Source organism: Haliotis asinina, chromosome 6 (assembly GCF_037392515.1).
Source record: "Haliotis asinina isolate JCU_RB_2024 chromosome 6, JCU_Hal_asi_v2, whole genome shotgun sequence".
Lineage (NCBI taxonomy): Eukaryota > Metazoa > Mollusca > Gastropoda > Lepetellida > Haliotidae > Haliotis > Haliotis asinina.
The window spans coordinates 38,539,962-38,558,561 of record NC_090285.1 but is presented as its reverse complement, the minus strand read 5'-3'; the positions used below and the strand labels follow the sequence as shown (position 1 = coordinate 38,558,561).

General features: G+C 39.7%; 1 protein-coding gene across 10 annotated transcripts in view; it reads left to right on the top strand.

Moving 5' to 3' along the window:
* The window catches only part of LOC137288167 (uncharacterized), a 68,412-nt gene that overhangs the window by 45,854 nt on the left and 3,958 nt on the right, over nt 1–18,600 (top strand). For 2 of the 10 annotated variants that reach the window (XM_067820591.1, XM_067820590.1), the window contains 2 exons: nt 16,405–16,770; nt 17,021–17,071. In XM_067820591.1, the coding sequence (XP_067676692.1) occupies nt 16,405–16,770; nt 17,021–17,071 (417 nt within the window). Of the gene's footprint in view, nt 1–7,070; nt 7,116–9,330; nt 9,739–10,199; nt 10,343–11,143; nt 11,250–14,605; nt 14,924–16,404; nt 16,771–17,020; nt 17,072–18,600 lie in introns of those variants that run through there. The other 8 variants (XM_067820589.1, XM_067820586.1, XM_067820585.1 and 5 more) reach the window with 8 other exon arrangements.

Sequence of the window (18,600 nt, the reverse complement as noted above, 5' to 3'; positions counted from 1 at the left end):
CATCAGGTTGTGCCACAATAATATTATTCCATGAATGTGCACACTAATCGTGAATGCTGACATGCTGCAGCTTTTTGGAGAAAAGCTGCGCTTGTTGTATCCAGTTACACACGATTATGAGATTATAGGATTCCTTCATACGTGAGGGCAGTTCCCTGTCTAAAATGAGTGAGTGAGGTAGAAATTATCTAAATATCGGCAATATTTCCGTCGTATGGTGACGTGAACAATTAGCAATTACATTGTATATCAAGAAAATTAGAAACTAAAATCATGCTTACGAAAACATTAAAAACATAAGTATATCACACATATCCCTTTACAACTAGTAATTAAATCTAAAACAGATTAACTATTGAGGACAATAAATAAGTATGAAAACAGTTTATAGCTTGATTACCACCCTGGGGACCATGGGGACGTACTGTACATTTGTTTCCAGCATTGGCCCTAGATGGATTTACACCACCCCTTCAGCTGTTAGCAATTTAGACACACATAGGCTACTATCAAGTGGAAAGTTGTAATTTATTATGAATGTTTTTGGGGCTTACGTACCCTTTCAGCGGGACAATATTTGTTGCGGTATGTTATCCCCACCCCCTCGAGGATACAGCCTCTTTCAAATATACTTCAAATGATGCAGCAATCGATGTGTGAGGGTTGAGCAAACTGAGGTGAAACAGCAAAACACGTTTTCAAAGTAAAGACCAGATAGAATAGAATAGATACCTTTCAGAGACAATGAAACAAACAATACAATATCGTAGTTCCTTCTGTCTGTATTGTATTTTCATTTGTGTGTATTGTGCATTGTAATCGACGACCAGCGTCTTACATTTACTAACCGCTATTCTTAACATTCTTTGGACTGTTAGCTGGTGGAACCTGCATATTCTTCATCGAACACCTGGTGTCATCACTGATATTTGCTGTTAAGGCGTTCATCCAAAATGGAGTTTTTTGTTTTTCTGCGGATAATCGAGAGTGCTTATTTCTTCGATTGTTGTTTTATATTTACTGATACATGCACAAGCAAGCATATCACTAAACAACATGTTTTCTTCATTCAGCCATGGAAAAACATACAAGCTGCCATACTGTGTTAAGATGGTAGTGTTTGATTCCGGGGTCAGGTTACCTGCTCCAGTGAGTAGATTACGATGAACGTCCATGAATGCAGGACGCTGTTTTAACTTAATCATTGGTACTTTGCATCGTTACGTTTTGGGCAACATGAAGTTAGTAACGGATACGGGATTCGGGATTCGGGATTCGAGATTCGGGATTAGGAATTCGAGTCCCGAATCTGAATATTTGTTTAGAAAACTCAAGATTGAGGTTCAGATATGGAAAACTGCAGTTAAGTTGTTTGTTTTTAAGGTACTCGGGTCCACAGGAAGTGTACATGGGTACACAGTGTGAAACCCGTTCCTGGTGTCCCCTGCCGACATATGGCTGGATCGTTGCTTCAAGCAGTGTAAAACCATAATACCTCACCTCACCTCACCTCACCTCACCTCACCTCACCTATTTCCCGCCTTGATGGTTAATAATTTACATATGCCACTTGCATATTGCTATGGATCAATGGCATTATATTTCTCGTCAGCGCATCACAGCTGTACAAAAGTAAAACATGACCAACATGTAATACCCCTGGGTACAGAGGAAGCAAATGACAGAAAGATTCACGCCTTGTCATTTTGAGTTCACCAGGAATAAACAGTCCAGAGACACAAAGACAAACCAATGACGACCTGAGCGAACGCCCAATTTACTGCCTTCTTGACAATCTGAATGCATTTAATGCGACATCTGACACGAACTCCACTCGCAAACAGTCTATTTGTACAGATGTTTATATCATCCATGTAAATAATTAAACTGGATAGTTTTGTATCTGTAACATAAAGAACAGTGTAGTCACCGACGGACATTTTGCACGATAGTTATTTAAGTATACACATGCTTACCTTCGTGATTTCTAAAGCAATGATATTCCTCTTGAACTCCAACATACTTAAATTTACGAAACGTATTTAAATAGCTGCATCTTTATTTTTTTCAGTTTATCGCACATCATGCCAAGTTATAGCTCTATTTCTTTTCTTACCACTTCGTTATTTTGTATATTTGAGGCAGCTGTACAAAGTGCTTCTACAACGAGATCTATCCTTATGTCAATGTTTGAAAATACGGAATCTGCTGACTGTCTTAGTAAGTCTTGAATACTTTCTAGCAACGTATTTTGTCTAAAGAGTTCACATTTATCGTTATCTCAAACAAATCTATATGATTCTTTCTCGGTTGTTGCATGATACGCGCGAAGCGCTCGTAACTTCATAGTGAGAAGAAGATGTCGGATTGCAAAATCAAACATTGGCGTTGACCATATCATATAATTTACTTCACTTGTACCGTCATTAAATGTTGGGTCACCGTTTCCTGAATCAAATCCACATTGTTCACCCATTATGTGAATGTTGAGAACTGAGCGTAAGTCAATTAAACCCTTGTCATACGTATTTACAATTCTGTCAGTTGACATCTTTTGATGCTAAAATAATTGTATACGAAATCCCACATTGAGTGATCTTGTCCTTCTGTATGATGGATGATATCATCCCAAATGAAATCGGACCCTGTACCTGCACTGAAATCCCCTATGCACAAAATATGTACGTCTGACATGTTTGATAAAATGTCTAATAAATTATCCTGGAAAAGATCTACGCCATTTCTGTAGTACAGACTTGTTTTTTTTTGTAGAACGTGGATTCCCCTGGGTGGATATATGTACAGGAGTACAGCAAATCTAGATTAAGGTGAAAAAGCCGTTTATAACGGAGAATGAATATTTTATTTTCTGTTGTTTTTTAAAATAAAACGAATTCTTTTAATTGTTTTCTCACCATGACCAATATTCCACCCGAAAGTCGCCAACTTGATGAAAGTCTACCACTTCACTGCTTTTTATTGCTTATTTCATAGCATTGAAATGCATCTCCTAAGTCGGTGTCAGAGGTCCATGTTTGACAGAAAACAATAACATCAAATTTGTTAATATTACTACCAAAATCATAGTCAATTAGCATACTATAAATACCTAAAATATTCCAAATTAAAAGTCAAAGGATTCTCTTGTAATTCTCCGAATTTCAGTGTTAGTGTCAGTGTCAGTATCTCTTGGTTGAGATGTAAAATCACCGAGGCTCTGGTCGGGTACCTATCTGCTCTGTCCCCTGTTACTGGGGTAAGAGATAGACCTGAGCACACGTTCTCTCCGATCTCCAGATGGTGATCTTCCTGACTCTGGGTTGACGGATTGCCACTTGTCCTCCCAGTGGCACATCCTGACTATGATAGGTCTTGTTTTATCGTGTTTTGGGGAGGACAGTCTGTTTGCTCGCTCTATGTCAAGGGCTGTGAGAGGGGAGCGGGTTCCTGGTTTCTCTAGCACTATTTAGAATATCCACGACTTTGCATTTACTTTGTGTATAGGTCTCCTTTTGGTGTCTTCGGTATTCCACACACTGCCATATTATTCCGTCGGTTTCGCTGTTCCTGTTTTTCTAATCTCTACTCCATGTCCATAAAGCGAGTTTCCATATCAGACGTCTTGTCCACTAGATACGAGGGGATGTCAATAAGTTTTTAGCCTTGAGCATTTTTCATACCCAGGTGTTACAGGCTATGGTACGACATTGAACCTTGGGGTGTGGCTCATGTGATATATGAGTTTTGGTATCCTACTCTCAGAAGTTATTGAACAGCTCACATTGACAGAAAGAGACACCCCCAGCTCCCTCCTCCCCCCCCCCCCCTTTCCCCCCGCTCACGGCAGTGAAAATGAATAAAATTGAGTATAGATTTTAGTTCTGGAAGGAAACTCGGCGAAGAACATTGAAGAAAGGCTTTCAGCAGTTTATGCGAGGTCTTCCCCTTCATCTGCTACCATCAAACGATGGGTCAATGAATTTAAGCATGGTAGAGAGAGTCTTGAAGATGACCCCGTCCAGATCGCTCAACAAGCACTAGTAAGGAAAACACTGAGAGAGTGCATAGACTTGTGCTTGAAAATCGTCGAATCACACTCCACGAGTTAGAGGAGACCACAGGCATTCCACACGAATCCATCGAGACAATTCTTCATGAACATCTCGTCATGTCTAAGGTGTGCGCAAAATGGGTGCCAAGAATGCTTACAGATGAATTGAAGCAAACAAGGGTCACCATAAGCAACTCTTGCTAACCAGATACAACAAGAATCCAGAAGATTTTCACTTTAGGCTAGTAACCTGTCATGAAACCTGGATCCACCACTATGATCCTGAGAGCAAACAAGAATCCATGGAATGGAAACATGTCACTTCTCCCAGCACCAAAAAGTTCAAAGCCTCCAGATCAGTGCAGAAGGTAATGGCGACAGTCTTCTGTGATGGCAAAGGCGCCATCCACATAGATTACTTAAAAAATGAAGAACAATGAATGGCGAATATTACGCTAACTTCTTGAGGCAAGTGCGACAGTCAATCAAGGAGAAGCGTCGGGGCAAGATCAGACGTGGTATTCTTCTACATCAAGACAATGTTCCAGTACATACCTCTCGCGTTGCAGCCGCTGCTGTCCAGGAATGCGGGTACGAAATCTTGCCGCATCCCCCCTACTCTCTAGACCTGGCACCAAGTGATTACCATCTGTTCCCAAATCTCAAGAAACACCTGCGTGGTCGTAGATTTCAGGATGATAATGAGCTTATTACTGCTACTGAGGCTTGGTTTGAGTACCAAAATGGCGCTTCTACAGGGATGGCATCAGCGCCTGGCAGAAAAGATGGAACAAGTGTCTTGACTCACAAGGGGACTATGTTGAAAAATAAATGTGGTTCAAACCAATATTTTGTGTTTTTCTGTGCAAGGCTCAAAACGTACTGACATCCCCTCGTATCTTATAGGGAAGCTTATTTCCTCTTGATCCTCTTTAGTGGTCTTGTCTGCTTGTAATTCACGTAAGTCATCTTTAATTGATTTTACATTCTGTTTAAACGTATGACATGATTACCTTTTCTCTGATTCCCTAATTTTCATAATGATAGATTTCATCATCTCCTCAAGTTCAGGGTTAAGCTCAACGTCACCAGCTCTATGGATCTTAGATGGCATATAGGTGCTTCATAATTGTCCGGTGTTCGTATTGTCAACAAACATAATTTGTTGTTTCGAAAGCATTTAGAAGTTGGAGGAATCAAATTAAAAATGCTTTATGGTTCAACTTCTTTATTATACAAGGTCACAACGTTTCGAGACAGATCCCAGTCTCTTCTTCAGGTGAAGTGAGTGTATAACTAAAGGGTTGTAGTATATATACCCATAACAGTAGACCAACAACAATGGGTAGCAAGATATACAGGTTTCTATTAATTGATGTACAGGCTTCAACTTATGTCCAGGCTTCAACCGATTGGTGTGTAGGCTTGTGTTGATTAGGTGAACGAGTTACAGGTAAGGAGAAGAGACGTATATTGTAAAGAGGCATATAGAGGTGAAACTGGGCGACCACTGGCTGTCAGGTTAAAAGAACACAAAACATCAGTTCAAAATTTGGATCAGAAGTCTGCTGTATATGAACACATCATGCACAACCCTAATCACAAGGCTGTTTGGGACAACACCAGGACATTAGTTAGGAACGCCAATAACTTCAAAAAACGGAAGCTCCTAGAAGCCATTGCAATCAAGCGGAACAACCCCTCAATCAAGAGAGAAGGAGGTGTTTACTTACCCAATGCATGGAACCACCTTATCCTCAGTGACTAATCTTTGTCCAAACACCTTTACCTGTAACTCGTTAACCTAATCAACACAAGCTGCGCAAAATGGATATGTTCTATTTACATTATGCAATTTATAGTGAGTTCATGGATATTATTAACTCGTCACAAGCCTTCTGAGTAAAGGTGCAAATGGGAATATGTTCGTGTGCACACACATTATTTTTTGTCAATATAAGTTATCACATCGTGTCGAGGGAAATACCGGGTTTTATCAGTGCCGAGAAAGGTTGAGGTCGGAGGCGAGGGGAATACCACCTTACGAGGGGAATACAACCTCACGAGGGACTGATAAAAACCCGTATTGATATGATATAGGATATTTATATAGCGCACATATCCACGCACTAGTGCATGCTCAAGGCGCTGGTATTTTTCCTTCGATCGCTGGTTGTCAATATCAACTCCTTGGGGAGTATACAACTCTTGCTACCACTAGGGGCACCGAGTTTAGTGTGGCTCTCTCATCCTAACGAGGTACCCAATTGACAGCTGGGTGGACTGGGAAAGATAGTCACAACACTTTGTCCAAGTTTACTGCACGTTGCTGTACCCGCACCTAGGTGTATGCACGTGTTCATGAGGCCACCATCTGGTCATATACCTACGGATTCGTGGGTTCTTTTAAGTGCACAGGGTTGTGTACTGTACACTAGTGGGTGTGACAACACTGAAAGAATCTTCATACAAAGTTGACTCCAAGGTTTTTACACCCGGTCACGTGTGGGCTCGATCCTGAAACCTCAACCTCGCTGGATCACTAGCCTGGCGCCTTAGCCAGTTCGCCCACCAGGCTCCCGTATTTATCTAGCTGAATGTTTTCACTAAATCAAAACAAATCGACACGCAACACAACACTTTTCATTGCTGCCATGTTGACACCAGCTGATCGTTTGACCTCAGTGCACCGCACGTTACTAAAGGCTTGTCGATCCACGCTTTTCTCACTTCGCGTCGTCACCGAGGCGTAGCAGGGTGATATGACTTTCGCAGCAGGAGTATACGACTTTTATACTCCCGCTCCCTTGGACCAATCAAAACTCGAATTCTTACATGAGGACAGATAATGATGTTCACGCTTAATGATGGAGGTCACACATAAAACGAAATTTAGACTTGTTAGTCGCAGAGTATGAAATATGAAATTCCCAGATCTTCCTTAACCAGTTGTTCATTTGACACGTTTCAGTTTGTGGGTAAATTGTGTCGTATTATGTGTGTTTCATGTTTGTTGCAGCATCCGACCCTTTTGATGTTAAGTGTGAACCAGTGAACAACACAGGTAGGCACAAGACATATTTAGAAGTCCATGTGCATGTGTGCATGTGCATATTGTATCATGCGATATGCGATTTTCTGATGCCATTTTATACATCGTTTTGAAATCTGCCCGAGATTAAACAGATTTATGATCGGAGAGAATGTTTCCTCGGCCGTTAACGTCTCCTGTATATTTCCCTGTAATAAAAGAGTTTGGACTTCCTTTAAACAGTTCATGGCAGTTATCGATGTTATCAATATAAGATAGTTTAGTGACTTCGCAACGGATGAAATGGAGTGAGTGAGTGAATATTGCTTAAAGCCGCATCAGTTTCGTTGGTGCTATTCGCGCTCCTAATTCAAGCTGGGCTGACGAGTACTGTCTGTCAATCATGACAGCTCCTATACAAAGCTTTATTCAAAAACACTTTGCTTTCGTTTTTCATGTCTGATGAAAGGTTTACCTTCATGATTACCTTACAATCACCTTTTATTTTTCTTTCTTCGCCTTGTGAGGCGCTGACGGTGATCACGTGACTTGGATCAGCCAATACACTTCCTTCGACCTTCCCTCAACCTCTCCTCAACCACAGGAGGTTCCTGCAAACCCTTATAACCCTACTCCCCACATACCAAAAGGAACGAACGGTCCTGAAGACCTTTCTCCATTATCAAGTGTCTACTGCCCTATGCAGCCTCATATATACGACAAAGGAGCAATTTCCTTACAAACACGAACAGTCACCTGTCGTATCACTGGAACACTCAAGTCCTGAAGTGTAAGAGGAAGTGAGAGTATGTGTAATATCCTGATTAAAGCGGTCATTTCGTCCGCGTTATCTGAGAAGGAGGATGTAGTATCTATAACATTGCGGCACATCCTGCCAGCTAAGAAGTTTAAATTCAGGAACACACACAATATGTAAATGACTTACATGTTGTTACGGTTAAGAATTTACCGTGACAACAATTTACGAAATCCCTGGTAAACCAGCAAAACAAAACAAAGACAAGTTGTTTACGTTCAAATTCTATATTGTTAAACAACGAGAGCAAGATATACAGAGTCACAAGTCAATATAACAATGTAGACTTCAGGTACAATTCAAGAGAGACAAACTCTAAGTCAGTGGGTCACAAACATACAACATATCGAACTCAACAAAGTCTTGATGTGAGAGGGAACAGCTATGGCAAAATGTAAACACAGCCATCGGTGCAACAGCAGATAATGTAAACAGGATTTCAAGTGTTGGCAGTAATCCAGCAAATATAAATGAATGTCAGTGTGAGTGTCGCCCTCAGCACGGCAACCAGACTTTATATATGTTTACAAAGTCATTTCCCGAAAGTTCGGGCACAAACGACTATCGTCAACACTGTAGAATGCACTCGAAAGAGTATCCCGGAAGTGAAACATCGAAAACTAGGAACAGATAAATTCTGGAATGCCAGAATGCTAAAAGTGTTGACCAGATATTAAAACGAAATGTGACCCATAATATTTACTACCCAAAACACCAAACTTTGTGACCCAATAATAATTATTACCCAATTAATAACAAAATATACAGGAAATACACACTCGTAACAATGTACACGGATTTGGGTACGTTGCTGGGCGGACGTTTCGATATTCATACCTTAAATACACCCTCATGATATGATGATATTTCCAAACAGTCAAATGGACGCAGAGATTTTTGCCATCTGAAAAAAATATATAATTAACGCATCAGTTTGAAAGTGTTACAGCACCCATGCAGAAGAGTGTATCCATGGTGTGACAACGAGCGCGTCTGTTCGAAGTGCGGAGTGTCAGTGAGTTAGTGAACCTATTTGTACGTCGCTTTTAGCAATATTCCATCAATATCACTATATAGACGCGGGTTCGATTCCCCTCGTTGTATCGGTCTGTGCAGTTCATTTCTGGTGTCCTCTGCATTGATATTGATAGAATATTGCCAAAAGCGTGGTAAAAGTAACACTCACTCACAACAAAGAAGCAATACAAACTGTGAACGTCATATTTCGTGACTAGGTGTTTGATAGACGGATGGAGGTACGGATGGATGGGTAGATATATAGATAAAAATAGAATGTAAGTGAAACAAAGTTCGTGTTGAAAGATTAAGAACATACTTTAAAACTTCCTTTGCCAATCTTCAACAAAGTACGCCTCATGCTGAAAACCTTGAGCTTCCGCTAGGTGCCTCTTATGGTTTGCGTTTTGAGTCATACCTGTGGATAACGTCCCAGTGAATGTTATCCAGTAAGACACGCATTTCATCGCTGCCACTGCAATTTTCCGATATTATAATTAGTAAAGTTGTTTAATTTAGCAGCAAGGTTTTATGCGGTTGTGTGTAAATCTAGGAACAGTCACACCTAGAACTGTCGTGGAACGTCGAGGATAAATATCAGTTCAATGATAGCGTTACACAGAGTATGATATCAAGCTAGCCTGCACAAACGCTGCACTACTTCCTTGTTGACAAGCTGAACGCATTTCTCACCGTTGTGTGGCAGGTGATTTGTTCGGAACCTACCCATGTAACAGCGATGGCCCGTTGGGATGAGATTTAACTGTGAGTGGCGAGTGTCCAACTGATAACAAGCATGGAGGAGTGAATCACGAATAGTGAGTGAGTATAACTTTATGCCGCTTCAGCAATGTGTCACACAGTGTACCCATTGTACGAATGCTGAGAAATAAAGGCAGGGTGCGGTATTAATGTTTGTTTGAATGAACAGCGTAATCACGTTTTACTACTATGTCCCAAAGAACATATAGCGATTTACATTAATCGGTAGTTACATGTACAGCTCTCCCTGTGAAGAATGACACTGATTGTGCTCACTGAAAGAACGAAATAACAAATGAGGACTGTGATATGACACTATCCGCCATTGGTTTACAATGAACACTGCATGCGAAATCAGGTGGACTATGTAGATGGTTAGTCTGTAGTGGAACGTCAAATATCAAGATTCAGATTGAAAATAGTACATTGACTTGAGAAACCTTTTAATACGGATCCTCTCCTTTTGTTTACTACCATGTCGCCATTACGAAAATAGACACGGTGTCATGCTCAGCGAACAGTGTGTCAGTTCGTGATTTTAGAGTGAATCTGCACAAGGTTTTTGGGACTAATTGTAGGTGGACTACCACTCACCAAAGAATATCCCTCTTTTATTGTGTTTCCAACCATCCGTTCTTCTGAATTCCATGACTTACTTATTCAGGTATGTTCAACCAGGAAGCTATTTGTGACAATGTAAACCTCCCTCTTATATTTTTCGAGGTGGGCTTAAAACGTCAAGCTGCACTACGAACGTTATGACGATGTCTGTCATCGTTTGGATATATGTCACGTATTTTGGCTATATATGTCACGTATTCTATTACTATGGAGAGTAAATGTTTTTGAACATCTGAAATAAAAGACAGTTTTTAGTGTATGCATATTGAGATTATATTTATATATGTGTTTCATAGCTATGCCATGTATCATACACCTGCTTCATATGAACATATACATGTACATGAACACTACACACGGAATGGGTGGAATTGTCGATTACTAGTCTGTAGTAGAACGGAGAGTTGCACATTAATATCAAACTTCAGATTGAAAACAGAACATTGGCACGAGAAACGTATTATGACGGATGCTCTCCTTTTGCTTATTTTCATGTCGCCGTTACAAAAATAGACACACTGTCACGCTCAATGCTCATCGAGCTTTGGGGCGTTTCGTGATCTTAGAGTGAACGCGGGCCTCCTTCCAGAAAGCACTGAGGTGATCTTAAGTCACTAAGGTAACATTGGTACAATGTTAAAGAATGAGGTTAAGGTTAACCTTAGTAAAGGCTGCCTGTGGAAGGAGGCCCTGGAATCAAGTATTGGTGGGCTACCTCTCCCACAAGACAGTCTCCCCTGTTTTGTATCTATTCGTCTGTTTTGCATGACCTACTTACTAAGGAATGTTTAACCAGGAAGTTATTTTTGACAATGCAAACTTCCCTCATCTCATGTCTTTCAAGGTGAGCCTACGACGTAGAAGTTCAACCGCCAACGCTATGATGAAATCTGTGATCGTTTGGATATATGTCACATATTTATGCTACCTTCTTCAGCCATTTTGTACAGGTGAGACATACACTCATATGGCGAAAAGAAATACTTGTTGAATATCTAGAATAAAAGACACTATTTCATGTAAACATTAGTAGGTATGGCATGTTGTATAACTGACACTTTTGTTCAGAACGAACTAGATTGACAATAGAGGAAGATCACTAACGGGGGTTCAAGCAAAATTGGGAATTAGTGTAAGTGTTCATGTAACGAAAATGATTTCCATGGGAAGTACGTGTTAATTTTTGAAACACTGATAATTATGATGAGTATTTCATATGGATTCAGAAAACAGAAAACATGGTTCATTATTTTCTGATAATTATAAGTATCATTCTGGGGTAACTGTACATCAGTACCAACAATCAAGCTGTAACACGAATGTGAGAAAAACATGACTTTATATCACAACGTAGGCATGTAGTATACCAAAATGTGCCTTGTGATGGGCGTTTTATAACTGCCATTACAAATCACGAATCTAAATAATATACGCATGCGTAATAATTACTATGATCACACCTGCCCAAACCGAAGGCTACTTGCAGTTGGTATGTATTCAACCCTCTTTTCGTGTGCGTATTTACGTGTTATCAACGTTACTCAAAAACATTTGAAAGGAGTTCAATGAAATATACTGGACCCCTGGAGCTTACTGAAGAAAGTATACTCTTAAAAAACCGTAACGTAAAAGCAAAATGGCATTGCAAAAATTGGTTTTATTAAGTAATATGTAAATCAACGAATATGAACGGTACAGTGTTGAAATTATGTATAGTCATACACTAGTATTTCATGCACAGTTCATCAGAGTGACAGTTATCATGATCATTACTGCCGTCCAGGGGGTAGCAGTGGCGTTACTATCATGTATGACCATCTAATACTGTTTCAACAGTACGACACCTCTTTGATACAGATCGAATCAGTTGTTGGATGTTTCGGTGTGGAATCCTTCTCCATTCCTCCTGCAGCATGTTGAACAACTGTTAAATGGTCTATGACAGATTACGATGCTGACGTACACGTATCGATCTGAACCCACATATAATCCGGCGATCTGGAGTGCCCACGCAGGACATTGAGGACGTTGCCATTGGCCAGGTAGTGCTCTGTGGCATGTGATGTGTGAGGTCTGGCACTGTCCTGTTTGTACAGCTCCCTCTGGCAGCCGACAAGGCGCTGCGTGTGAGGACAGATTATAAGGTCGATATATCAAGCGGCCGTTAGATTGCCTTCGACGAGCACCAAATCCCATCTCCAGGTGTATTAGATGGGTACTCACATCTTCACACCACCTGCACCAAATCATTTCACTTGACTGATGCAACTGGGTGCTAAACGTTCATTCTTTGGTCTGTAGACACCTTGTCTTCCATCTCGTCGCTTGAGGGAATATCGCGATTCATCACTGAACCATGTGTGCCTCCAGTTCCCAAGGTCCCATGGTTGGTATTCGTGTCAAAGAGGGGACAACTTTTGGAAGTTTGGCACACATACCTGCCTCTTGGATACAGTTCCTGATTGTGTGGTCGGACATTCTCCGGGATCCAAAACCATTCTTGTGCAGAGTCATGGGTCGAACATTGGAAGCCCCGTGCTTTTGCACGACAATGCCTCAGTTCTCAAGTCTCGAGTTACATGAATGTGGATTCGAACACTTAAAGCACCCAACCTACAGTCCAGACCTAGCCCCCAGCGACTACTTCCTGTTCAGGAGTCTGAAATCTGCCCAACATGGAAGGCACTTCCGGGATGACGTAAATGTCAAAGCTCGTATCACAGAGGCGTGGGTAGTGGGGCAACCTTACGACCTATCCAAAAGTGGTATCAAAATAAGTGTATTGGGATGAAGGAGTGTTATCTTGAAAAGTAAAAGTAAAAAACTGGTCATGTAAGTCTGTTTTATAAAGTTGCGAAAGTTATTGAACCCGACTTGTACAATTAGCATTCGTGCCAAAAATTAACATGTAAACCCCACGGAATTACACACTCAGTAACAATCATGAAAGTAGAAAATGTCTGATCTGGGCCTAAATATTCAACAACGACTTGTTATTCTTATGAGTAGCAAACAAGTAATCGCTACTTTGCAGATGGTGTAGTCCAAAGCTAAATGTGTTAAGATAAGTTAAGAGAAAATGTTACTAGGCCAAGAAGACCATGATATACTCTGCAACAAAACGCACATGTTGTGCCAAGAGTTAAGATCAATTTATAGTGTCAGTCATCTCTAATAGCATTGATATAAGTGTTTTAATATAACTATGATTCGCAAATAAATAATCATGTTGTAATCTGCCCTTGGTCTTTGGTTATGATTCTTCGATCCTCCCCATGAAAATACTCACATCAAACTTGGATGTAGAAACAATGAATAGATGCCTGATGAGAAGCCAGTCAGATAGTCATAACATCTTTATGGCAGAAAACAACATTCACAATCGCAAAAAATGGAATTTATGTTACAAAATTGGGCTGTATCCGTGACGGATGTGTACATATATATTATATCCACAGGCTCCCTCGAGCCTTAAATGACTCAGTCTTTACTGACTCATTTACAATTAGCTGAACACATGTAGAAACACTGTTAAAGACAATACACACAACATGTATAACATTCACATGTACACAGGTGAGAGTGAGTTAGTGAGTTAATATTTAACGTCACATCGGCAATATCTCAGCCATATCTTGTCGAATACAGTTTCTACAATAAAAATGAAAACATTTGGAATATTAAAACCTGTCGACGATAGGCAGTAAAATACTAGAGAATCACAGATATGAATGTAAACTAGCGAGCAAAGTTAAAACATGCAATAATTAAGTGAGTGAGTGAGTTAATATTTAGCGTCGGTATTGCAGTCGTATCGTGACGAGAACAATTTAATCTATATCAACATTAAAATCAATACATTGAGAACGTAAAAAAATGTCATCGAGTGACAGAAAAGCCCTAGACTATAACGAATGTGAACAAGAAACTAGGATACAAAAACTAAAACCTTGCAATTAAAGAAGACAATACAATATAAAACACTGTCTTATAGATCACCAAGAACTGAAGGTAGATCACCACTCTAGGGACCATTGGGACTTAATGTACTTTAGCTATCTGCATAGTCCCTAGCTGGAATTATACCATTCCATCAGCCACTGGCGATTGTACTGATATTTCCACGATTTAAAAAGGTGTGTAGAGCTAAACTGACTTTTAGGTACTATTTAATACTTAGTTTTGCGAATATTTAAATGAGAAATGACATTGTTAAAAAGAATCCTGCATAGTTCGAGATTTGAAACAGCCATCCCTTGTGATGGACTATTCAACACAGTCAGTACATAGATGTGTGTTTATATAGGTACAACATACACCAGTAAGGTATGCTATGGATCCGATCTACGCTGTACTCAGCATCACCTCAGTTGCAATTCCACCCAGAAGATCGGTATCCATGACGCCTACTACACTAACAACAGCGACTGTACGCTGAGTGGTATCTCTAGCTGCGTCAATTTCAGCGTGGACGGTGTAACAGAATGTGGATATCACAGATTTAACAACGCCGAGCTGGTTTCGCTGTACGAACACTGTTCAACAAAGGTACAGTGTGTGTATAGAGCTCCCCGCCGGAGTGCTGCTCTGGCATTCTCTGTTGTGAAATATCAGTGTATTGAAGGTAAGTGTACAGTGCAATTTAGGCTGAGAAACCTGTTTTGCTATTCCTGTTTTAATAGAAGAAATATCTTGCCTCATGACAACATGTTCAGAGGCCTGTGACCACCACAATGATCCAAGTGAATTAATTTGTAGGTGGACAGTACGCATGCCGCCATTTTCATTCGTTTACCAGTTTAAAACTTCTTATTGGGGAATATGTGACGTGGTGAGATAAACACTAGTCAGCGATTCGCCGTTGTGTTCCGTCTTCCGTCAAGATGCAACCATTGGATTCTTCAGTTGACAATAATCAATGCATTTATAAAAGTTTATTCTATATCAATTCAAAATGAGAAGCACTATATCTGCTCCGTATTTATTTATTTATCTAGTTAGTTAGTTAGTTAGTTAGTTAGTTAGTTAGTTAGTTAGTTAGTTAGTTAGTTAGTTAATCTAAAGTCAGATAACCTAAAGTCCAATATCATACTCAAATGACCGTTGTGAATGTTACGATTCGCCAGGAAACGCCATCTGTGCTGAGGTGTCCTGGATATGGGGGACAAGTATTGCCCATTAATAGTTCTCATAAAGGGAATGCTGTTGATAATGCCATAAAAGGTCACAGCAAGACCAGGATCGGATTTCTTCAAACAAATTTAGTTTGAGTCATGATTTATGTTAGAGTTTTAAGCCAAATTTAAGAAAACGCAGGAAGTTGTTTATCCCAGAATGAGCTGAAATCGATATTAAACTAAAACTTACTTGAAGATATGAGCGGATAGATTACATTACAAAGGTTGTTTAGATGTTTCACTTTTGAAGATGCTATTTGATGAACATATATATTTTTCTGCGTTACATCTATAGAGTTGCATTTTACAGAATACAAAAGAAGATGTAACCCTCTAACATCTCTCCGTCTCAAATTGTCAACAAAAGACATATTCTATTGGTGAAAAGACATTTCATTCAGGACAATACGCGCTTAATGAAGTAACTTCTAAATGAGGACTCCGGTGAAGACCCTGTGAACAAGGAAAGCCCAAATATTATGACTGACGAAGTCTGTACAAACCAACTCTGTACTTCATCACCATTACAGCTGTCAATGTCATTTTGCTTTGTGTTTATATCTCTTTTCAAGGTCAAGTACCCCTTTTTCCGTAGTTCAGAGGCTTCAATTCACACTCGTCCCTCTGTCACAAGAGTGTATTGCAGAATAACTTTTATATAGTTTATCCATCAATTGCAAGATAAAGACACTATTAATATGTTTTGAAGGAGGTACCAGTTTTCTGGAGTAACTGATAATTTTCACACAAGATTTAAGGAAAGCAGCACAATTTTATTTCCGCCATTAGAGCGGATGGAACGTATCATCAAGAATGTTTCTTAATTACCCTTCTTCTGGCAGGTAACGGGAATCTTTAGGATATGATACCTTTGTGACACCTGTGGTTACTGCAATGTTTCTGACGTCTGAAATTATGAATTGTACAGGTCCATTACTGAACGTGAATGGAGCTGCTGAGATGAAGGTATCTCAGGTTTCACTCATCTATGAAGACAAAGCGAGACACAGTCCGACAGTTATTCGGTCCGACGGATTTGTGTGCAACTTTACGTCTAGTGTCAGTGTTTCAAAAATGTCTGTGTATCTTCTGGACAGTCGGTTAGGAAGAACTCAGGGGCAATGCTTGGCTGATTTGTCTGTCCTACGTGGGAACTACATTACAACTAACAACTTTTCAGGACCGTTCACTCCGTTTAAGAGACTTAACGTAACATGGTCATCTGGACTTCAACAAATATTCTTCAAAGATAGTCAAAGTCTGTCTACAGGAATAATATGGCTTCTGATAAATGGTAAGAATTGGCAGGGAAAGTGGGTATGGTATTTTACACAATTTGTTACTGTGTGTTCAAGCACAGAATATGAAATCATCCATCATTGCTCAAAGATAAGAGAAGCGTCGAGCTGAATAATATTGACCTTATGCTTTGACAATTCGTTCAGCGGATCTATGTTTGGGTTTTCATTGTATTGATTTGTAATAAATGCTTATCTGTATCATAACGTAATGACTGCATAAAATTATATGCGAGTCATTTTCAGCATCAGACCCGTTTAACGTGAAGTGTGAAACGTTGGACCGGACGACCGCAGGTAGGCACCCACTCAATATTTCCATTATGCCTGATACATGTACTTGTATGATGACATCAGGGGTGATCCAGTGCAACTTAAAGCCATATTCTGCAGGAATCTAAGCTGTATATCCCCAAAACAAAGCAGCATATATCCAAAAAGGAAGATTTGCATATTGTTACGGTGCTGATCTAAACAACCTTAACTAGAGGAAGGTCCGTAAATAACCTTAACCACGGGTTCAAATAGGTAACTTGGTTCCAACTTGTGATAAAGGACAACCTCAAGAATGTAAGTTTGATCTGAAGTTTATTATTATAACCACAACAGAGCTCCATTTGAGGTAACAATGAACATAAGAAATAGAATTTAAATATAATCTCCGTATTCACAGAATGGAGATATAACAAGCCACTAATGTGGTATCACACCTGAGTTATAAACTTGTCCAACCCCTGACAAAATACACCGAGACTTATTTGAGTGCTTATATCACCGTGCACAAGTGTATAGAGTTTAAGGAGATTTACATTGCTCCTAAAATGTGTCTTCTTACAAAATAAACTCATGGACAAGTGTACGGAGGTTAAGAAGCGATTTACATTGCTTTCAAGAATATTTACTCGAAACCAAGGTATTGATTTGATGGTTGTCAATGAATAAGTGTGATAACTTATAGTTTAGACGCTTATGTCTAAATATGAAAATTTGACAAGTCAAGGATATCAAAAGAGGAATTTTACCGTGTTCCAGTCAAAGGTTAAAGTATTCTTATAATAGGATTCACTACACTACACAGCTATTACACCCGATAATATGGCATAAAACAGTACTAGACCTACATAGAATCACATCCAACACATAATTCCCATAAATATCCGGTAAGTGAATATAACACCACACAGTGGTAGTTCAATCCAAAAATGGAATAAAGTTCCCACTATCTGATTATCCTGACTGTCTTGGTTAAGGACCGACTCATGCCGACATGCATTATGTCTCAAGGCGATATTTTGACTGAGTAACGCAAACAAACGTTCAACGCAATTTATATGAGAGGACGCGGACGTCAAAGTAGACAACGTCAATCGACGTTAGGTTATTCTTCAGCCGAGGCCGAAGTGTGCTTTGTCCAACCCGATAAAATTACTATCATGAAACAATAACAAGCCGTAATAAGTAATTCTTAACATCATTACAGAGTTCACGACTTGAGGAATCCTATCGTGTAAGGAAAGTCAACAGTAATGCATAAAATAATAAACTAGACAACTTAATGCGTGACTGACCTACACGAAAATGATGAAGTTACCAGTTCAGAAAACAACTGTGTTGCAGTTAGAGATTAATGGATGTTAAAACACACGTGAAAAGTAAGCCACAGGCTACCAATAGCTATCAATTTGGTGAGTCTTACATAGGGAATAAGTGACCGAATAAGTCCCTAAATTGAACTTTGTCGAAAACAGGCCGCCATCGTCCAAAGGGAGACAACTCTTACAGTCGGTCTCGTAACAATATCAAATATTATTAATTTTATTAGAGGA